Here is an 18,378-nt window from a genome sequence, read left to right on the forward strand (position 1 = left end):
CCAGATGGGTGTTTGGACTCGAAAAAGAAGGCTTTGGACCCTAAAATTCAGGCCTCGTCTCCTAGCATGAGGATTTGGGAATTTGAAAGCAGGGGTGTTCCCCTCAAAGAAGGCCTCTCCATCTAAGAATGCCGCGTTGCATCCTATAATAAAATTGTGGACCCTAAAAATAAGGATTTTTTCCTTGAGAATGGCAGTCTGCTCTGTAAGATTGACGTGTAAGGAAGAAAAAGCTACTAAAAAGGAGGGTTCATCCTTTCAAACAAGGCTTTCGAGCCCAAGGAAGAGGCTTTCTGCTCTATTATGTGACGCTGAGGCCTAAAAAGAAAGCTTTGGGCCCTAAAAATGAGAGCCTGGGTCCAAAAACGGAGGGTGTAGGCGATAAAAAGACAGTTGCATCTCCGCTGGCTGCACTGCACTGTGGAGGGCGCCTTGTCAAAACCGAGGTGTCCTGTGTGGCCTGGTCACAGACAGGCGCTGCAGCAGGCTGTCGCTGTGACAGGGCAGCATGGCCCACCTTCCTCTGGATCCCACAGTGATGATTTGTTGCCTCCAAATTGGGGTTTGGACCTGCAAAGAAGGGACTGCACCGTGGACCTGCGGGCAGAGAAGGGCCCGGGTCACGCCGGGAGCCCCAGCCCTGGGTTCCTCTGAGCAGCAGGGGACGGGGATGTGGCACCTGATGGGAGTGAGCAGGTCCTGCCGGTGCTTCTTGCGGAAGACCTGCACCTCCTGCAGCGTCAGCTCCGTGGTGAAGGACGCTTGGACGAGGAGGGCCAGGAAGAGCTGGGGGAAGATGGCCTTCGCCTCCTCCAGGCAGCTGGGCAGCAGGAGGATCTCGTGGAGGGGCCTTGCTGCCTGCAGAAAGCACCCAGAGGCGTGGGCAGGGAGGGACAGAGGAGGGTGGAGACCCCCAGGCTGGCCCCGTGGGCGCGCCCGGGTGCCCCAGGGTGCGGATAAGGCTGGGAGGGGTCAGGGGAGGGGAGCGGGGCCCCTGTCCATCGGAGATGGGCAAGCGAGGAACTCACGGCCAGGGCCAGGATGCGCGGGTGATCCTTGATGGAGGTGGATGTCTTGCACCCAGACTGGTTCATGAGGACGCGGAGCAGCTCCCGCAGCACCCTCTCTGTGGCTGGGGGCTCAGACACCATCGCCCTCCACATGGTGACGGCGACGCTGCGGGACCCCCGGGCTGTCAGCAGGGCCTCCCCCGGCCCGGCTGCTGTCCTCGCTGGTGGTGGTGGGGGGGGGTGGATGAGACGCGCTGGGCCCCGTACCTGGTGCAGGTCGGCGAGCACTGCAGCAGGCTGGCAACCGTCTCCCTGGGGTGCTTGCTGGCCAGCGCCAGCAGGGCCCTGTCCAGGCTCTGAAGGGCCAGCGCGGCTCTGACGGACGGCAGGGTTCTGTAGATGGCCCACACGATGTTCAGCACCTGGAGGTGGGACACGGGTGAGACGGGGCCGGCACCAGAGCAGGAACAGAGCCCCGAGGGCTGGAGCCGTGGCCGGGCCGCTGGCGGGTACCCACCTGTCCCGAATGGAAGTCGGTCTCTGCCGCCAGCACGTCCACCATGTGGGCAGCCAGCTTGGTGCTGTAGAGGCTCGGGGCTCTCATGCTCTCGACGGCGGCGAGGAAGACGCCCAACCGTTCAGAGGGCTGCAGGTACTTCATAAACGTCTGTGGGAGGAAGGACAAGACGTCAGTCACCCCGAGGGCTGCGATGGCCCCGCTCAGCCCTGCTGCTCCCAGCGCCCCAGGAGAGCTGGGAGCAGGGGCTGGGCCGGGCGACGGCTGGGGTGCGGCCGCGTGCGGGCCCCGTGGGGACCGGGCTTTGTCGGGGACAGCGCCGGTCCTCTTCCTGACGTCGCAGGGCCGGGGTCTCCTCCGGGGCTCAGGGCTGGCGCTTCTCACCATGAAGATTCTGCTGGTGTTGCCGTCTTCTGAGAGCCGTAAGGACAGCCGAGCTCGCCAGCGCTCCCGGAGCTGCGGCGGCTCGGCATCCTGGTCCCAGAGCCTTGTTCCTGGAGAAAAGCGGACACAGTGTCAGCGGGGGGGCCTGGGGACCTGGCAGTGGCAGCCGGGGGCTCGGGCACAAGCCTCCCTGGCAGGAAGGGGGCATGCCAGAGCAGAGCTGGGGGCAGCGCTTCCAGGGAGGGCCCGGGCTCTCGCGCTCAGGGCAGGGGGAACGGCTCGTCAGCCCGCGGAAAGGCAGCCGGGCTCGCTCGGTCGGGTCTCTCCTGCTGAGGAGAGAGGCGCAGGCGGCCTGGTGCTGGCCTGGCTGTGCCGGCGTGCCCGTGTCTGGAGGGACCCAGCCCGACGCGGCTCCTCTCACTTCTTTGCTGCCCGATGAAGATGTAGAGGTGGCGCACAGCCTCCGCTGCCTCGTGCCTGGTCCCCTCGTTCTTGGAAGTGCAGCACAGGAGGAGGCTCCCCACCAGCCTCCCCAGCATGGAGAAGCGGTGCTTCTCGGGGTGGTGATGCCTCACCACTGTGGCTCCTGCAAAGCAGGAGCTGACCTGGGGAGAGAGGCAGCGCGGGACCGCGGCTGAGCGGGGCGGCGGGGCCCCAGCCCCAGCCCCGGCTCTGCGCAAGCCTGGAGATGGGGAGAGCCGCGGCCGCGGAGCGAGGACGGGGGCGCCGGGGCTGCCTGCACCAGGGGCTCCCTACCTGGGGCAAGGAGCAGGTGTTGATGAAGGCGGCCAGCCTGGCGATCCGCGCCATGGCCCTCTCCTCCACGGCCTCTGGCTGCCGCTGGGTGAAGGGCAGCAGGAGCTGGGGAGAGAAAAGCTGCTGGTGTGCCCGCAGCACGGGGCACTGGTCCTTCCAGCTGTCCCCCTGCTGCGGTGGCCAGGCGGGTGGCCATGCCCCTGTCCTGCTGAAGCCCCCGCTCCCTTCCCGTTGCTCCCCAGACATCCCTCCAGCCTCGCAAGGGCCAGCTGTGGGCCAGCCCCCGCCTTGGGGACCCCTGCCTGCACCAGGCGTTGCGGCAGAGAACTGACCGCGTGCGTGAAGCCCAGCCTTTGCCAAAGCCAGACCTTCAAGATGTTCTGCAGCTCCAGGAGGCCGGAGGCGCCGGCGCTGCCCACCAGCACCTGCAGCAGGCTGTCCAGGGCTTCCATGGTCTGCAAGGAGGACAGGGGTTGGGGCACCCGAACAGGGAGCAGTGGTGTCCCAAGCGCCCAGCCCGTGCATACCTTGAAGTAGAGAGACGTGTCCGTGTCTCTCGTGTCCTCGTGGCCAGGGAGGTGGAAGACGCTGCAGAGGCAGGCGCGCAGGAGGCCGTTCGTCCTGTCCTGCGGCAGCAGCCCCGCTCTGCTGCAAGGGGAGGAGGGGAGAGGTGTGGAACGCCCCCTGTGCGGCACCCTGTGCCCCACTCGGGGCCCCTGGCCGGGACCGGGGCCACCGTGGCGGCCAAGCCCGCGCTGGCCCAGGTACCTCATGGCGGCGATGGCGAGCATGGCTTTCTGCCGCACCGCCGTGTCCAGGCGATCGGTGGGCTCCTCCTGCAGCAGCGCCTGGAGGGCACAGCGCGAGGGCACAGGGCAGTGTCCCCCGGCCAACGAGCGGCTACAGGGGCTGGCCTGCAGGGCTGCCCCATCCCAGCGCCCCCACCAGAGCCACCTCCCGGCTCCTGGGGCTCCCCGGCGGCCCCCGCAGCCCTGCAGCGGGAAGGGCCGTGCCCAGCACCCAGCCAGAGGGTGCTCCCCGCGGGGCAGGGCGTCCCCTCACCTTGATTCTCTGCGCCACCTCCAGCTGGCAGAAATACACCGCGTCCCAGGTGGTGTGGTCCGCGACGGCGGCTTTGCAGGCGTCGCAGACGGAGGCCAGAAACCTCAGCTTCTGTGCCTCTCGCTGAGCCGCGGAGGGGAGAGACAAGCGAGCGGGTCAGGGGAGCCCAGCAGTCTCCCTGCGGGCACAGCCGGGGCAGGGGCTGCCCGGAGGAGGCCAGCAGCCGCAGCACAAAGGGCGAGCGGTACCTTGGGTCTGCGGCTGCAGCAAGCGCGGATGAAGCTCAGGGCGTCCTCTTCCTCCTGCCGCGGCGCGGCCGAGGCAGAAGGGCCCACGCCTGAGCCAGAGGGCGCCTGCAGTGGCTGCACCTCACTCTCCTCATAGGGCTGCGGCCAGGGCCTGGAGGCCGGGGAGGCCCCAGCCTCCTCCAGCCAGGCCGCTCGCGGGGAGCAGGGGGGGATCCCCGACATCCTGCAGGGAGTGCCCAGGAGTGAATGTGGCTCCCGCTCCTGTCGCGGGGTAGGGATGCCACAGAGTGCCACCGCTGCCGCCAGCCCCAGGCCCCCACCCAGGCCCCCTCCTCTTGCCCTCGGGCGGGCGGCCCCAGAGCCCCGCGGGGGTCCTGTCCCCAGGGGCCTGCAGACGCCATCCCCTGCACTGGAGGGAGGTCCCCCTGCCCGGGGCTGCCCCCAGCCCCACTGCCGAACCAGGCCCCTTGGGGCCGGCCCCGCTGCGCAGCCCTGGCAGCGCTGACCCACCTGCTCCTCAGCCCTGGCTCCTGCGCTGGGTTTCTGTGGCAAGGTGCCCGCGGTTTGTGCCTTTGCTTCGCACCTGGAGCACCGGAAAGCACTCCAAGCAGTCGCAGCTGCACGGAACCAGGTCCGTTGTGTCCGTTGGGACGGGACCCGCCCCAGAGGCCCTGCTCCCGGATCCGGAGACGCTCCCTGGGCCCTGGCGTGGGAATACTAAAATTATAATAAAATTGTGGGCCCTAAAAATAGGGATTTGTTCCTTGAGAATGGCAGCCTGCTCCTTAAGATTGACTTGTAAGCAAGAAAAAGCTACTAAAAAGGAGGGTTTATCCTCTCAAACAGGGCTTTCGAGCCCAAGGAAGAGGCTTTCTGCCCTAATATGTGACGCTGGGGCCTAAAAATGACAGGGCAGCGTGGCCCGCCCTCCTCTGTCTGGATCAAAAAATGATGCTTTGTTCCCTCCAGATGGGTGTTTGGACCTGAAAAGGAGGCTTTGGACCCTAAAATTCAGGCCTCGTCTCCTAGCATGAGGATTTGGGAATATGAAAAGAAGGGGTGTTCCTCTCAGATAAGGCCTCGCCATCTAAAAGGCCGCTTTGCACCTTCCAATGAAAGTGTGGACCCTAAAACTAGGGCATTGTGCCCTAAAAATGGCAGCCTGGTCCACATGAGTGTGGCTGTAAGCAAGAAAAAGCTAGCTTTGGATCCAGAAGCGGGTGTGAGGGCCCTGACCAAAAGCACTTGGTGACTTAAAAGAAGCACCCTGGTCCTGAAAATCGAGGATTTAGGCAATCAGAAGAAGGGTTTGGATCCCAAGTGGAGGTTCCGGAGCCTGAAAATAGGGGATTGGAGCCTAAGAAGAACACAGTGGGTCCTAATAATGACGCTTGTACCGGTGAAAGACCCGAGGGTGGTCGGGGGTAAAGGGTGAGGGCAGTGAAGGGGAGCTTGTACCTCCAAGTCAGGCTTTGGAGCTGAAACCTGGGCCTTTGGACTCTGCAGCTCAGGGTCTGGATCCTGAAGTGATGCTTTGTTCCTTCGAAATGGATGTCTGGACCCGAAAAGGAGGCTTTGGACCCAAAAATTCAGGCCTCGTCTCCTAGCATGAGGATTTGGGAATTTGAAAGCAGGGGTGTTCCCCTCTAATAGGGCCAGACCGTCTAAGAAAGCCGCTTTGCACCTTCCAATGAAAGTGTGGACCGTAAAACTAGGGCATTGTGCCCTAAAAATGGCAGCCTGGTCCATATGAGTGTGGCTGTAAGCAAGAAAAAGCCAGTAAAAAGGAGGGTTTATCCTTTCAAACAAGGCTTTTGAGCCCAAGAAGAGGCTTTTGCCTTAGCATGTTACACTGGGGCGTAAAAATGAAAGACAGTGTGGCCTGCCCTCTTCTTTCTGGATCCTGAAGTGATGCTTTGTTCCTTCGGAATGGGTGTTTGGACCCGCAAAGGAGGCTTTGGACCCTAAAATTCAGGCCTCGTCTCCTAGCATGAGGATTTGGGAATTTGAAAGCAGAGAAGTTCCTGTCAAATAAGACTTTGACATCTAAGAAGGCCGCGTTGAATCTTATAATAAAATTATGGACCCTACAAATAGGGATTTGTTCCTTGAAAATGGCAGCCTGGTCCGTAAGATAGATTTGTAAGCAAGAAAAAGGCAGTAAAAAGGAGGGTTTATCCTTTCAATCAAGGCTTTGGAGCCCAAGGAAGAGGCTTTCTGCTCTAATATGTGACGCTGAGGCCTAAAAAGAATGCTTTGGGCCCTAAAAATGAGAGCCTGGGTCCAAAACTGGAGGGTGTAGGTGATAAAAAGTTGGCTTTGGATCCCAAGTATAGGCTCTCTTGCCCTGAAAATGTCCTGAAAGCTGGGTGCTTAAGGACAAGGCTGTGGTCTGTAAAGAGGAGCCTTGGTGCCATACCTGTATGCTTTTCAGGTGCAAAGAAAAGGTGATAAAAAGGTTTTGGATCCACAAAAGATGCTCTTAGCCCTGAAGTGAAGGGGTTACGGGGTGAAAATGAGACATTTGGCCCTAAAAATGAGGCTTTGATTCCTCAGAAAGGGTCTTTTCTGTGTGCCCGGAGCATCCCAAAGGCCCTGCTGGCAGCTGGTCACAGGTTTGCTGGCTCAAATGGGGCCTCGTGGGGCTGAAGAGCTGCTGGGGGAAACTGCTCTCGGCCGCTCTGGTTCAGAAGAGCTGGCCTCTGGAGGGAACCCACTTCGAGACTCTGTCCCCAGTGCTACAGCGCCTGGCTGTCGTCGTGCAGCCTGGCAGCATCCCAAAAGGACGCTCGCTGCTGGCCAGAGTCAGAGGGGGCAGATCCTTCCTCCGGGCACATGGTGGGCATTTGCCAAACCCTGCTGGCAACCTCCAGCCCCAAATGCCCTCGGCACACAGAGCTGGGGCTGTGCTGGGAAGGCAGGCAGCGATGAGCCCGCCCAAGGACAGGGACACCCCAGCACTATTTGGGTCTGTAGGGGCCAGGCTCAGCCTGGTTTGGTGCTTCAGACACAAGCTGGGTGCTGATGTCAGTCGGGAAGGGGCTGTGTCAGGGATGGTGCCCTGTCAGTGTCCCAGGCCGGGCTGGACGGAGTTGCAAGCCCCCTGGGGCCGGGGCAGCTGTCCCTGCCTGCGGCAGGGGGTGGCCAGGTGCCCTCTGAGGGTCCCTTCCAAGCCGGCAGTGCCGGGGGCAGCGACGGCACAGCAGCGCTCTCCCCAGCACCCCGTCTGCACACGCTTGCTCTGCTTGCCCTGCGCCCCGAGCGCCGATGCCACGCGGCCCCAGCCCCATGCATGCAGCCCCTGTGCCAGCAGGGCGCGGCCATGAGGTCACAGCGCCGCGCTGTGACGCTGTGCCAGGCCACGGGCACCTCTCTGCGCCGGCCCCAACGGGCGGCACTCACGCGGCGGTGGCAGCATGGGGCGGATGTGGGGGGCTGCGGCCCCCACCCGCCTCCTCCTCCTCCTCCTCGTGCTGGCAGGCCTGTGTGCCCGGGATGCCTGGGCTATGCCAAGGCGAGCGCTGGCAGCAGGTGGGTGCCAGCGCCGGGGGCAGCGGCAGGGCCGTAGCCGGGCGAGTCGCCGGAGGGGCTGGGGGCTGAAGCCTGGGCTGAGCCCCCCCGGGGCCCCTGTGAGCCGAGCCACGCGCCGCGCTGCCCCGGGTCCGGCCTTCCCGTACGTTTGTCCGCCTGGCCCTCGAGGGGTGCTGTGCGTGGCCTTCAGCCTGCGTCCCGAAAGCTGGCGGGGGCCGGCCGGGAGGTCCCTGAGCCCCGCCGCAGCCTCAGGAGTCTCGCCCCGTGCCTGGGTCCCGCACCATGCCCCGGCCCCTCCGTCACTGCAGGGTGCTCAGGGGCACAGCGGGCAACGGGAATGTGTCTTCTCTCTGGTTGCTTCCAGGTGACGATGCGCGCGGCAGCGCTTACCCAGCTCCTCAGCTGGATCCTGGAGTGGAGCTTCAGGGGCATCCCAGCGGTAAGTTGTCACCGTCCCTTGCCTCGAAAGAAGCAGCATTTGCTTTGTGATCACTGGTCCACGTGCGACTGGAGATCCCCTGAAGGCCTTCCGAGGGGTTGTCCGCTCACTGGGGGGGCTTCCCGAGGGCAGAACTGGTTGCAGCACGCAGTGGAAGCCCTCCTCACCTGTCCTGGACCCCCTTTGTGCCCGCAGGCCGTGCTGTTCCAGCTGCCCCGTGGAATCCTGCTCCTGAGACTGGGTGGCACCCCACAGGTACGTCGATGTCGATCTTCATTTCCTTGGGGTTTGTTAGTGGCTTTCTGCGCTAGCTGAGCAGTGCTGCAGCCTCTCCCTGGCCAGTGGGCTCTTCTCCACAAGAAGCGGGGATGATTGTTTTTCCCCCATGCTTTAGCGTGGGCTTCCCGTGCGTCTGTTAGGAATGTCCTGGTAAGGAAGCACCGGCAGGCCTCTGTGCATTTGTCCGCCCGGCCCCGGAGGGGTGCCGCACGTGGCCTGCAGGCAGAGTTTTGAAAGCTGCCGGCACCAGCCAGGAGGTCCCCAGGCCCTGCTGCAGCCTCGGGAATCTTGCCCTGCTCCTGGGCCCTGTGCCGTGCCCCGGCCCCTCCGTCACTGCAGGGCACTGGGGAAGAAGGAGGTCACAGCGCGCAGTGGGAACGTTTTTGCTCTGTGCCCGTAGGTGATGGCTACGTGACGTCTGAGCATGGTCCTGTCCCCGTGCCCCAGGGCGATCCCACAAGTAAGTCACTGGGAGGAGTGAGCATTTACCGCTTTGGTTGCTGTCCGCGTGAAATGGACCTTCAGCCTTCCTTGGCCTCAGACATGCAGGAGAGCAGAGAGGGAAGGGGTCAGGCTCGGTGACACGCCTGGGGCGCTTTGCCTTGCCAGGCTGTCTTTGCCAGCCGCTCCGCCCCCGTGCTGCAGAGCCAGCGGGCACGTTGGGGTTGAGTTTAGAGCCTGGGGTGAGCTCTGGGGAGGCCCTTCTCTGGGCAGCTGCACGCATGGTTAGTTTTGTCCCAGCACGGTGGCACTGCAGGCCCCTGGTGACTGTTTGCAAGAGGCTCCGGGGCGGGAGGGAGAGCCGAGGGCCATGCAGCAGTCCCCTGTTGGAACTGCATTCACTGCTGTGCGATGGGAAGAAGCATCCTGCCCCGTTTGGTGGGAGCTGCTCTGCTCTGTGTTTGTTTGCAGGCGTGGCTGTAGGCGATGGCTATCCAGCTTCCCCGCTGGGTCCCGGCGCCGAGCTGCAGGGAGGTCACACGGGTAGGGCCTTTTAGTTGCGTTGAGAGCTGCCGGCTCCAAGCCCAAACGTCAGCCCGGTGTCTCTGGTGTGCTCACTCTGCACCTTCGGAGCCTGCTTTTCAGTGCTTTATTCACACGGAATTTAACGTCCTCCTTTCTGCTTAGGTCCTCGAAGAGCGATGCGTCAAGCTAAAAGAGGCAAAAGTTCCCAGAGGACCTCGGAAATCCTGAAGGAAATCCTGAAGGAACTGGAGGGAGCACAGGGTGGGTGTGTTGCACGTGGAAGCCTGAGGGGCTGGGTACAGCCCCGGACACGCCGTAGCCTGCACGGCAGGAAGGCCCCAGTCGGAGCCTCGCGGTGATCTCCCGGGGTGATCGGTTGGTTGGACTAGCGACTAGGAGCACCCCCAAAAGCCTAGGCTTTGTTGCAAAGCCACCTGTGTGCATGTTGAGAAGCATCGCCTCCTGAAGATAGCCCGTTCCTGCTGAGGAACGGTCGCTCCCCATCCAACTGTGCCGCTTTCTTTCTAAAGGGGCGGACGGAGAGGCTGTGAAGCAGGAGGCGTTTCCGAGGGGAAACACGCTGCCAGGCTCTGAGGGAGCGACAGAGGCAGCGCAAGCGACCGTCCCGCCAGGTAACTGCCGTCCGCTGGCACGGTTAGCACAGAGCAGGTGCTGCCAAAGGAGCCTGGAACCGCTCTGGAGGAGGGCTGTGGTCTCTGGCGTGCGGAGCTCAGCGCCAGCAGTGTGCCAGACAGAGATGCTCGCGGGCCTCCGTGCCTGTGGTTAGGGATTGCCTGCCTCCCACCGCAGCCAGTTCCCAGGGGCTTCGGCACTTTTCCCTTGGGGGAAAGAGGCATCTGAAGCGCCTTCAGCAGGTGACTGACGGGGCCCGTGACCCTTAATGGAGCGTACCTCCCGCAGCACCTGAGTCCCGCAGCTTGCCAAAGTCCCCAGGGGCCCAAAGCAGCACCGCAGCACCGAGTGGGACCCCTCCTGCGACCTGCGGCCCAGGGGGCTGCACGGACTCGCAGATGGGGCACGGGCCCAGAGGGAGCCTCTCCGTCCTTCTGCATCCTCTGTGCCTAAGCCGCGCTGAGGCTTTCCCTTTCTCTGATTCTTGGCAGTGCTCTCGGAGCCCGGAGAAGCCCGCCACACCGGGGTGTTTCAGTTTTTTCGAGAGAATCCAGGTACTGAGCAGGCCGTAAGCGGGAGCCGCGTGCTGGGAGCTGGGAGCATGGCGGCGGTGCCTTCTGCTGAAAGCAAGGCAGCTTCTTCACTGAGAGGCTGGCAGCGGGAGAGCAGACATCTCGGCACTGCCAGAGCTCCCGCAGGCTGCCCAGCAGCGCAAGCACGCGCTAAGGCCCCGAGCTGTTCCTCCAGGTGCGGCTGGCGAGAGGACCGCGAGTGCCTCGGACGGTGCCGCCGTGCGCAAGCACTGCCTCGTGAGCACGGCGGCAATCTTGGGCTCCCTGCTCTTCGTCATGCTTCTGTGCTGCGGGGTCATCCGGCTGCGCAGGAGAAGACAGCAGTGAGTGGCCGTCTCTTGCCCCAGCTCCCCGTCGGCCGGCTGCCGCTGGCCTTGCAGCACCGCCGGTGAGGTGCTGCGGCGCGGCCGCCGGGTGCTGCCCAGCCTCCTCTCTCCGCAGGCGCCTCTCCGCAGCCTCGGAAGCCCGGGCACCGAGGCGGGCCCAGCGCCAGCGGCCGCCACCCGTGCCCGGACGAGTACAGCGCACCCGCCCGCCCCCGGCCAGCTGGCTGCAGCGCGACCAGCCCAGCACCCTCCAGCCCCCGCAGCCGCCATGGACACCACCCCCCCGTCCCCCACCACCCCCCCGTCCCCCACCACCGTCCCGGCCCTCCTACGAGGGCTGGGGGCGGCCCCCCCGGCGTGCGGGGCAGCGGGGGGGTGAGGACTGGCAGCCGTCCGGCAGCTTTGCCGAGCGGCATGCCTTCTCAGAATAAAGCTCTGCACCCGAGTCGCCAGTGTCCGGGCCGTGCTTCGCCTCGCGCTAACTGCCCAGAGCAGCGAGAAGCTACAAGCAACCTGCGGACACCTTTCCGCCCGCTCCAGCCTCTTCTGCCGCCTGCCCCGAGCTCTGCGGGGGAACGGGCTCAGTCCCGAATGCTCCTTCCCGGCCGCTCTCTTGCCCTGCTCCAGCATGCGGTCCCTCCCATGCCATTGCAGGCCTTCCCAAAGTGGTCCTGCGTGGGCTGCCCACGGGCTGCAGGACTTGCAGAGCTGCTGCAGCATGGGTCCGTGCCATGGGGTCCATCCTTCAGGAGCACACTGCTGCAGCGGGGGTCCCGCACAGGTGGCAGCTCCTGCCCTCCTGCTACCAAACCCTTGCCATGAAAGATGAATACAAGGGCGGCCAGGGCGTCAAGGTGACATCAAAGACACCTCCTGCGTCGCCCTCGTTGATGGGCTGTAGGTGGAGAAGCTGCAGCAAAGCGGGACCCATGGCCTCACCGGCTCCAAGGCTGGACCCCATAGCTCTGCTCTTCAGACCGATGACATCTTCCCCATTCCCAGTCCAGAAAAAGTCCCGAGGTGCGGACTCTGCGAGACCAGGAAAGGGGAGGCACCGCGATAAACAGGCTTTTCCCAGTGCTGGCGGCCTTGGGGACACCAGACAATTCCAGACAGGAGCTGGGGCTCTCTTCCGAGCAGCTGCGAACGAGGCTGTCCCTTTTCAGATCCGCTTCCTTACCCAGCGGCAGAACAGAGGCAGAACCTCTTCTGCGAGGTTTTCTGCTTCTTTCGCACTGTTTGGCTGGCTGTTCTTTGTCTCCTTGTCCTGGCCAGCCTGTTGTGCGGCGCCCCGTGGGCTGGTGACACAGCTCTCTGTCTCCTCAGGCTTTTCCTTAGAGCATCAACAAGTCCTGAGCCCTGCTGGTTGGATGGGTACGTTCAGCCCTGCAGCGAGGTCTGCCACACAGGGAAATTTCTGAGCAGCAGCCCCCAAACTAGGTGCTGGATCCCCAGTCACAGAAAAAGGGTATAGCTTTTCCTATCTTTCGAGCTTTGTCTCCCTTATGCGGGGGTCTTGGTCCAGGCTCGCTGCTGGAGAGGCGACGGCTGAAGCCCTGTTGTTCATGGGGTTCGTGAGCTGGTCCGGGCATGCCACCAGCACGTAGAAGGACGGAGAAGAGCCCAGGGCCCTGCTGTGCCCCGCAGCGCTGCTTCAAAGGTGGTGTCCTTGCTGGTGTTCCAGCTGTGCGGCTGCAGGATCTCCTCCAGCCCCAGCTCCCACTTCCCGCAGAGCTCCGGGGGCCTGAGCAGCGCTACGGGCAAGTCCCAGCTGGTGTTCTGGGGGCAGGTTCTGGCATGGCTGGGCAGCGTGATGTGGAAAGCCCTGTCTGCCATTCTTCTTCTGCCCTGCTCGGCAGCCAGGCCCTGGATGGCTGGCAGCTGGGAGGCTTCTGCCCAGCTGGGAAATTCCTTCCTATAGAGTGTCTGCAGCTTCGCACCTCACCCCCCTGAAAAAAAAAAAATAAAATAAAATAAAATAAAATTTAATCCCAAAGCCCTGATACTTCACAACCTGGTTTGCCTGGAGCCGTGCTTGGATAACAAGGCTAGCACCTTGGCGACGTACTCAGCGCCATCGTGTCTGGAAAACTTCCCTATCCACCAAGCCCGCCAAGCACTGCGCAGCCACCTCTGCCACAAGCACCTTGTTTCTCACACACACCTCTCCACGTATGTGGACGTCCATAAATAAAGGAGTGCGGAGCTACACTACATCTCTTGCATGTATTTTGGGGTAAAAGTCTCACGGCAACTGCCAGTTGTAGGAGGCTCACTTACCTGGGCCTGAAAGAGGTCAGTGCTCCAGCAGTGTTTCCAGGACCTGTGGTCTGTCCCCACCACCAGGCTCTCCTCCATCCGTTGCGTGTGGCCAGTTCCAGTGCGCCTCCGCTGGCTGCACTGCGCTGTGGAGGGTGCCTTGAGAATGAGCCTTTGTACCCCAAACTGAGGGTTTGGGTCCCAAAGAGAAGGCTCTGGGCACTAAAAAAGAGGCTTTGGGCTCTCAGGATGAGCCTTTGGACCCTGAAATTCAGGCCTCGTCTCCTAGCATGAGGATTTGGGAATTTGAAAGCAGGGGTGTTCCCCTCTAATAGGGCCTGACCGTCTGAGAAGGCCGCTTTGCACCTTCCAATGAAAGTGTGGCCCCTAAAACTGGGGCATTGTGCCCTAAAAATGGCAGCCTGGTCCATATGAGTGTGGCTGTAAACAAGAAAAAGCCAGTAAAAAGGAGGGTTTATCCTTTCAAACAAGGCTTTCGAGCCCAAGGAAGAGGCTTTCTGCTCTATTATGTGACGCTGAGGCCTAAAAAGAATGCTTTGGGCCCTAAAAATGAGAGCCTGGGTCCAAAACTGGAGGGTGTAGGTGATAAAAAGTTGGCTTTGGATCCCAAGTATAGGCTCTCTTGCCCTGAAAATGTCCTGAAAGCTGGGTGCTTAAGGACAAGGCTGTGGTCTGTAAAGAGGAGCCTTGGTGCCATACCTGTATGCTTTTCAGGTGCAAAGAAAAGGTGATAAAAAGGTTTTGGATCCACAAAAGATGCTCTTAGCCCTGAAGTGAAGGGGTTACGGGGTGAAAATGAGACATTTGGCCCTAAAAATGAGGCTTTGATTCCTCAGAAAGGGTCTTTTCTGTGTGCCCGGAGCATCCCAAAGGCCCTGCTGGCAGCTGGTCACAGGTTTGCTGGCTCAAATGGGGCCTCGTGGGGCTGAAGAGCTGCTGGGGGAAACTGCTCTCGGCCGCTCTGGTTCAGAAGAGCTGGCCTCTGGAGGGAACCCACTTCGAGACTCTGTCCCCAGTGCTACAGCGCCTGGCTGTCGTCGTGCAGCCTGGCAGCATCCCAAAAGGACGCTCGCTGCTGGCCAGAGTCAGAGGGGGCAGATCCTTCCTCCGGGCACATGGTGGGCATTTGCCAAACCCTGCTGGCAACCTCCAGCCCCAAATGCCCTCGGCACACAGAGCTGGGGCTGTGCTGGGAAGGCAGGCAGCGATGAGCCCGCCCAAGGACAGGGACACCCCAGCACTATTTGGGTCTGTAGGGGCCAGGCTCAGCCTGGTTTGGTGCTTCAGTCACAAGCTGGGTGCTGATGTCAGTCGGGAAGGGGCTGTGTCAGGGATGGTGCCCTGTCAGTGTCCCAGGCCGGGCTGGACGGAGTTGCAAGCCCCCTGGGGCCGGGGCAGCTGTCCCTGCCTGCGGCAGGGGGTGGCCAGGTGCCCTCTGAGGGTCCCTTCCAAGCCGGCAGTGCCGGGGGCAGCGACGGCACAGCAGCGCTCTCCCCAGCACCCCGTCTGCACACGCTTGCTCTGCTTGCCCTGCGCCCCGAGCGCTGATGCCACGCGGCCCCAGCCCCATGCATGCAGCCCCTGTGCCAGCAGGGCGCGGCCATGAGGTCACAGCGCCGCGCTGTGACGCTGTGCCAGGCCACGGGCACCTCTCTGCGCCGGCCCCAACGGGCGGCACTCACGCGGCGGTGGCAGCATGGGGCGGATGTGGGGGGCTGCGGCCCCCACCCGCCTCCTCCTCCTCCTCCTCGTGCTGGCAGGCCTGTGTGCCCGGGATGCCTGGGCTATGCCAAGGCGAGCGCTGGCAGCAGGTGGGTGCCAGCGCCGGGGGCAGCGGCAGGGCCGTAGCCGGGCGAGTCGCCGGAGGGGCTGGGGGCTGAAGCCTGGGCTGAGCCCCCCCGGGGCCCCTGTGAGCCGAGCCACGCGCCGCGCTGCCCCGGGTCCGGCCTTCCCGTACGTTTGTCCGCCTGGCCCTCGAGGGGTGCTGCGCGTGGCCTTCAGCCTGCGTCCCGAAAGCTGGCGGGGGCCGGCCGGGAGGTCCCTGAGCCCCGCCGCAGCCTCAGGAGTCTCGCCCCGTGCCTGGGTCCCGCACCATGCCCCGGCCCCTCCGTCACTGCAGGGTGCTCAGGGGCACAGCGGGCAACGGGAATGTGTCTTCTCTCTGGTTGCTTCCAGGTGACGATGCGCGCGGCAGCGCTTACCCAGCTCCTCAGCTGGATCCTGGAGTGGAGCTTCAGGGGCATCCCAGCGGTAAGTTGTCACCGTCCCTTGCCTCGAAAGAAGCAGCATTTGCTTTGTGATCACTGGTCCACGTGCGACTGGAGATCCCCTGAAGGCCTTCCGAGGGGTTGTCCGCTCACTGGGGGGGCTTCCCGAGGGCAGAACTGGTTGCAGCACGCAGTGGAAGCCCTCCTCACCTGTCCTGGACCCCCTTTGTGCCCGCAGGCCGTGCTGTTCCAGCTGCCCCGTGGAATCCTGCTCCTGAGACTGGGTGGCACCCCACAGGTACGTCGATGTCGATCTTCATTTCCTTGGGGTTTGTTAGTGGCTTTCTGCGCTAGCTGAGCAGTGCTGCAGCCTCTCCCTGGCCAGTGGGCTCTTCTCCACAAGAAGCGGGGATGATTGTTTTTCCCCCATGCTTTAGCGTGGGCTTCCCGTGCGTCTGTTAGGAATGTCCTGGTAAGGAAGCACCGGCAGGCCTCTGTGCATTTGTCCGCCCGGCCCCGGAGGGGTGCCGCACGTGGCCTGCAGGCAGAGTTTTGAAAGCTGCCGGCACCAGCCAGGAGGTCCCCAGGCCCTGCTGCAGCCTCGGGAATCTTGCCCTGCTCCTGGGCCCTGTGCCGTGCCCCGGCCCCTCCGTCACTGCAGGGCACTGGGGAAGAAGGAGGTCACAGCGCGCAGTGGGAACGTTTTTGCTCTGTGCCCGTAGGTGATGGCTACGTGACGTCTGAGCATGGTCCTGTCCCCGTGCCCCAGGGCGATCCCACAAGTAAGTCACTGGGAGGAGTGAGCATTTACCGCTTTGGTTGCTGTCCGCGTGAAATGGACCTTCAGCCTTCCTTGGCCTCAGACATGCAGGAGAGCAGAGAGGGAAGGGGTCAGGCTCGGTGACACGCCTGGGGCGCTTTGCCTTGCCAGGCTGTCTTTGCCAGCCGCTCCGCCCCCGTGCTGCAGAGCCAGCGGGCACGTTGGGGTTGAGTTTAGAGCCTGGGGTGAGCTCTGGGGAGGCCCTTCTCTGGGCAGCTGCACGCATGGTTAGTTTTGTCCCAGCACGGTGGCACTGCAGGCCCCTGGTGACTGTTTGCAAGAGGCTCCGGGGCGGGAGGGAGAGCCGAGGGCCATGCAGCAGTCCCCTGTTGGAACTGCATTCACTGCTGTGCGATGGGAAGAAGCATCCTGCCCCGTTTGGTGGGAGCTGCTCTGCTCTGTGTTTGTTTGCAGGCGTGGCTGTAGGCGATGGCTATCCAGCTTCCCCGCTGGGTCCCGGCGCCGAGCTGCAGGGAGGTCACACGGGTAGGGCCTTTTAGTTGCGTTGAGAGCTGCCGGCTCCAAGCCCAAACGTCAGCCCGGTGTCTCTGGTGTGCTCACTCTGCACCTTCGGAGCCTGCTTTTCAGTGCTTTATTCACACGGAATTTAACGTCCTCCTTTCTGCTTAGGTCCTCGAAGAGCGATGCGTCAAGCTAAAAGAGGCAAAAGTTCCCAGAGGACCTCGGAAATCCTGAAGGAAATCCTGAAGGAACTGGACGGAGCACAGGGTGGGTGTGTTGCACGTGGAAGCCTGAGGGGCTGGGTACAGCCCCGGACACGCCGTAGCCTGCACGGCAGGAAGGCCCCAGTCGGAGCCTCGCGGTGATCTCCCGGGGTGATCGGTTGGTTGGACTAGCGACTAGGAGCACCCCCAAAAGCCTAGGCTTTGTTGCAAAGCCACCTGTGTGCATGTTGAGAAGCATCGCCTCCTGAAGATAGCCCGTTCCTGCTGAGGAACGGTCGCTCCCCATCCAACTGTGCCGCTTTCTTTCTAAAGGGGCGGACGGAGAGGCTGTGAAGCAGGAGGCGTTTCCGAGGGGAAACACGCTGCCAGGCTCTGAGGGAGCGACAGAGGCAGCGCAAGCGACCGTCCCGCCAGGTAACTGCCGTCCGCTGGCACGGTTAGCACAGAGCAGGTGCTGCCAAAGGAGCCTGGAACCGCTCTGGAGGAGGGCTGTGGTCTCTGGCGTGCGGAGCTCAGCGCCAGCAGTGTGCCAGACAGAGATGCTCGCGGGCCTCCGTGCCTGTGGTTAGGGATTGCCTGCCTCCCACCGCAGCCAGTTCCCAGGGGCTTCGGCACTTTTCCCTTGGGGGAAAGAGGCATCTGAAGCGCCTTCAGCAGGTGACTGACGGGGCCCGTGACCCTTAATGGAGCGTACCTCCCGCAGCACCTGAGTCCCGCAGCTTGCCAAAGTCCCCAGGGGCCCAAAGCAGCACCGCAGCACCGAGTGGGACCCCTCCTGCGACCTGCGGCCCAGGGGGCTGCACGGACTCGCAGATGGGGCACGGGCCCAGAGGGAGCCTCTCCGTCCTTCTGCATCCTCTGTGCCTAAGCCGCGCTGAGGCTTTCCCTTTCTCTGATTCTTGGCAGTGCTCTCGGAGCCCGGAGAAGCCCGCCACACCGGGGTGTTTCAGTTTTTTCGAGAGAATCCAGGTACTGAGCAGGCCGTAAGCGGGAGCCGCGTGCTGGGAGCTGGGAGCATGGCGGCGGTGCCTTCTGCTGAAAGCAAGGCAGCTTCTTCACTGAGAGGCTGGCAGCGGGAGAGCAGACATCTCGGCACTGCCAGAGCTCCCGCAGGCTGCCCAGCAGCGCAAGCACGCGCTAAGGCCCCGAGCTGTTCCTCCAGGTGCGGCTGGCGAGAGGACCGCGAGTGCCTCGGACGGTGCCGCCGTGCGCAAGCACTGCCTCGTGAGCACGGCGGCAATCTTGGGCTCCCTGCTCTTCGTCATGCTTCTGTGCTGCGGGGTCATCCGGCTGCGCAGGAAAAGACAGCAGTGAGTGGCCGTCTCTTGCCCCAGCTCCCCGTCGACCGGCTGCCGCTGGCCTTGCAGCACCGCCGGTGAGGTGCTGCGGCGCGGCCGCCGGGTGCTGCCCAGCCTCCTCTCTCCGCAGGCGCCTCTCCGCAGCCTCGGAAGCCCGGGCACCGAGACGGGCCCAGCGCCAGCGGCCGCCACCCGTGCCCGGACGAGTACAGCGCACCCGCCCGCCCCCGGCCAGCTGGCTGCAGCGCGACCAGCCCAGCACCCTCCAGCCCCCGCAGCCGCCATGGACACCACCCCCCCGTCCCCCACCACCCCCCCGTCCCCCACCACCGTCCCGGCCCTCCTACGAGGGCTGGGGGCGGCC

The 18,378-nt window shown here is 63.3% G+C and overlaps 1 protein-coding gene across 1 annotated transcript; it reads right to left on the bottom strand.

Annotated features, from left to right (window-relative positions):
* Positions 1-464: 464 nt before the first annotated feature.
* LOC136791635 (maestro heat-like repeat-containing protein family member 7) lies at positions 465-5,181 on the bottom strand. The gene is made up of 13 exons (XM_067003376.1): positions 4,488-5,181; positions 3,978-4,200; positions 3,730-3,852; positions 3,436-3,515; positions 3,195-3,315; positions 3,036-3,122; positions 2,668-2,772; positions 2,333-2,516; positions 1,528-2,021; positions 1,278-1,432; positions 1,029-1,176; positions 680-858; positions 465-597 (listed from the first exon to the last, which is right to left on the bottom strand). Exons 2-13 carry the CDS (start codon positions 4,197-4,199, stop codon positions 465-467), a joined length of 2,031 nt encoding a protein of 676 aa, XP_066859477.1. The 5' UTR covers position 4,200; positions 4,488-5,181.
* Positions 5,182-18,378: the final 13,197 nt, after the last annotated feature.

This window comes from Anser cygnoides, chromosome 10, assembly GCF_040182565.1.
Source record: "Anser cygnoides isolate HZ-2024a breed goose chromosome 10, Taihu_goose_T2T_genome, whole genome shotgun sequence".
Classification (NCBI taxonomy): Eukaryota; Metazoa; Chordata; class Aves; order Anseriformes; family Anatidae; genus Anser; species Anser cygnoides.

Coding starts and splice junctions, on each gene's coding strand:
- LOC136791635 (XM_067003376.1), bottom strand. CDS start 4,199: ATGTCGGGGATCCCCCCCTGCTCCCCGCGAGCGGCCTGGCTGGAGGAG. Junction 2,773..3,035: donor AGCTGCAGAACATCTTGAAG/GTCTGGCTTTGG, acceptor TTCTCTCCCCAG/CTCCTGCTGCCCTTCACCCA. Junction 1,433..1,527: donor CCGACTTCCATTCGGGACAG/GTGGGTACCCGC, acceptor TCCCACCTCCAG/GTGCTGAACATCGTGTGGGC.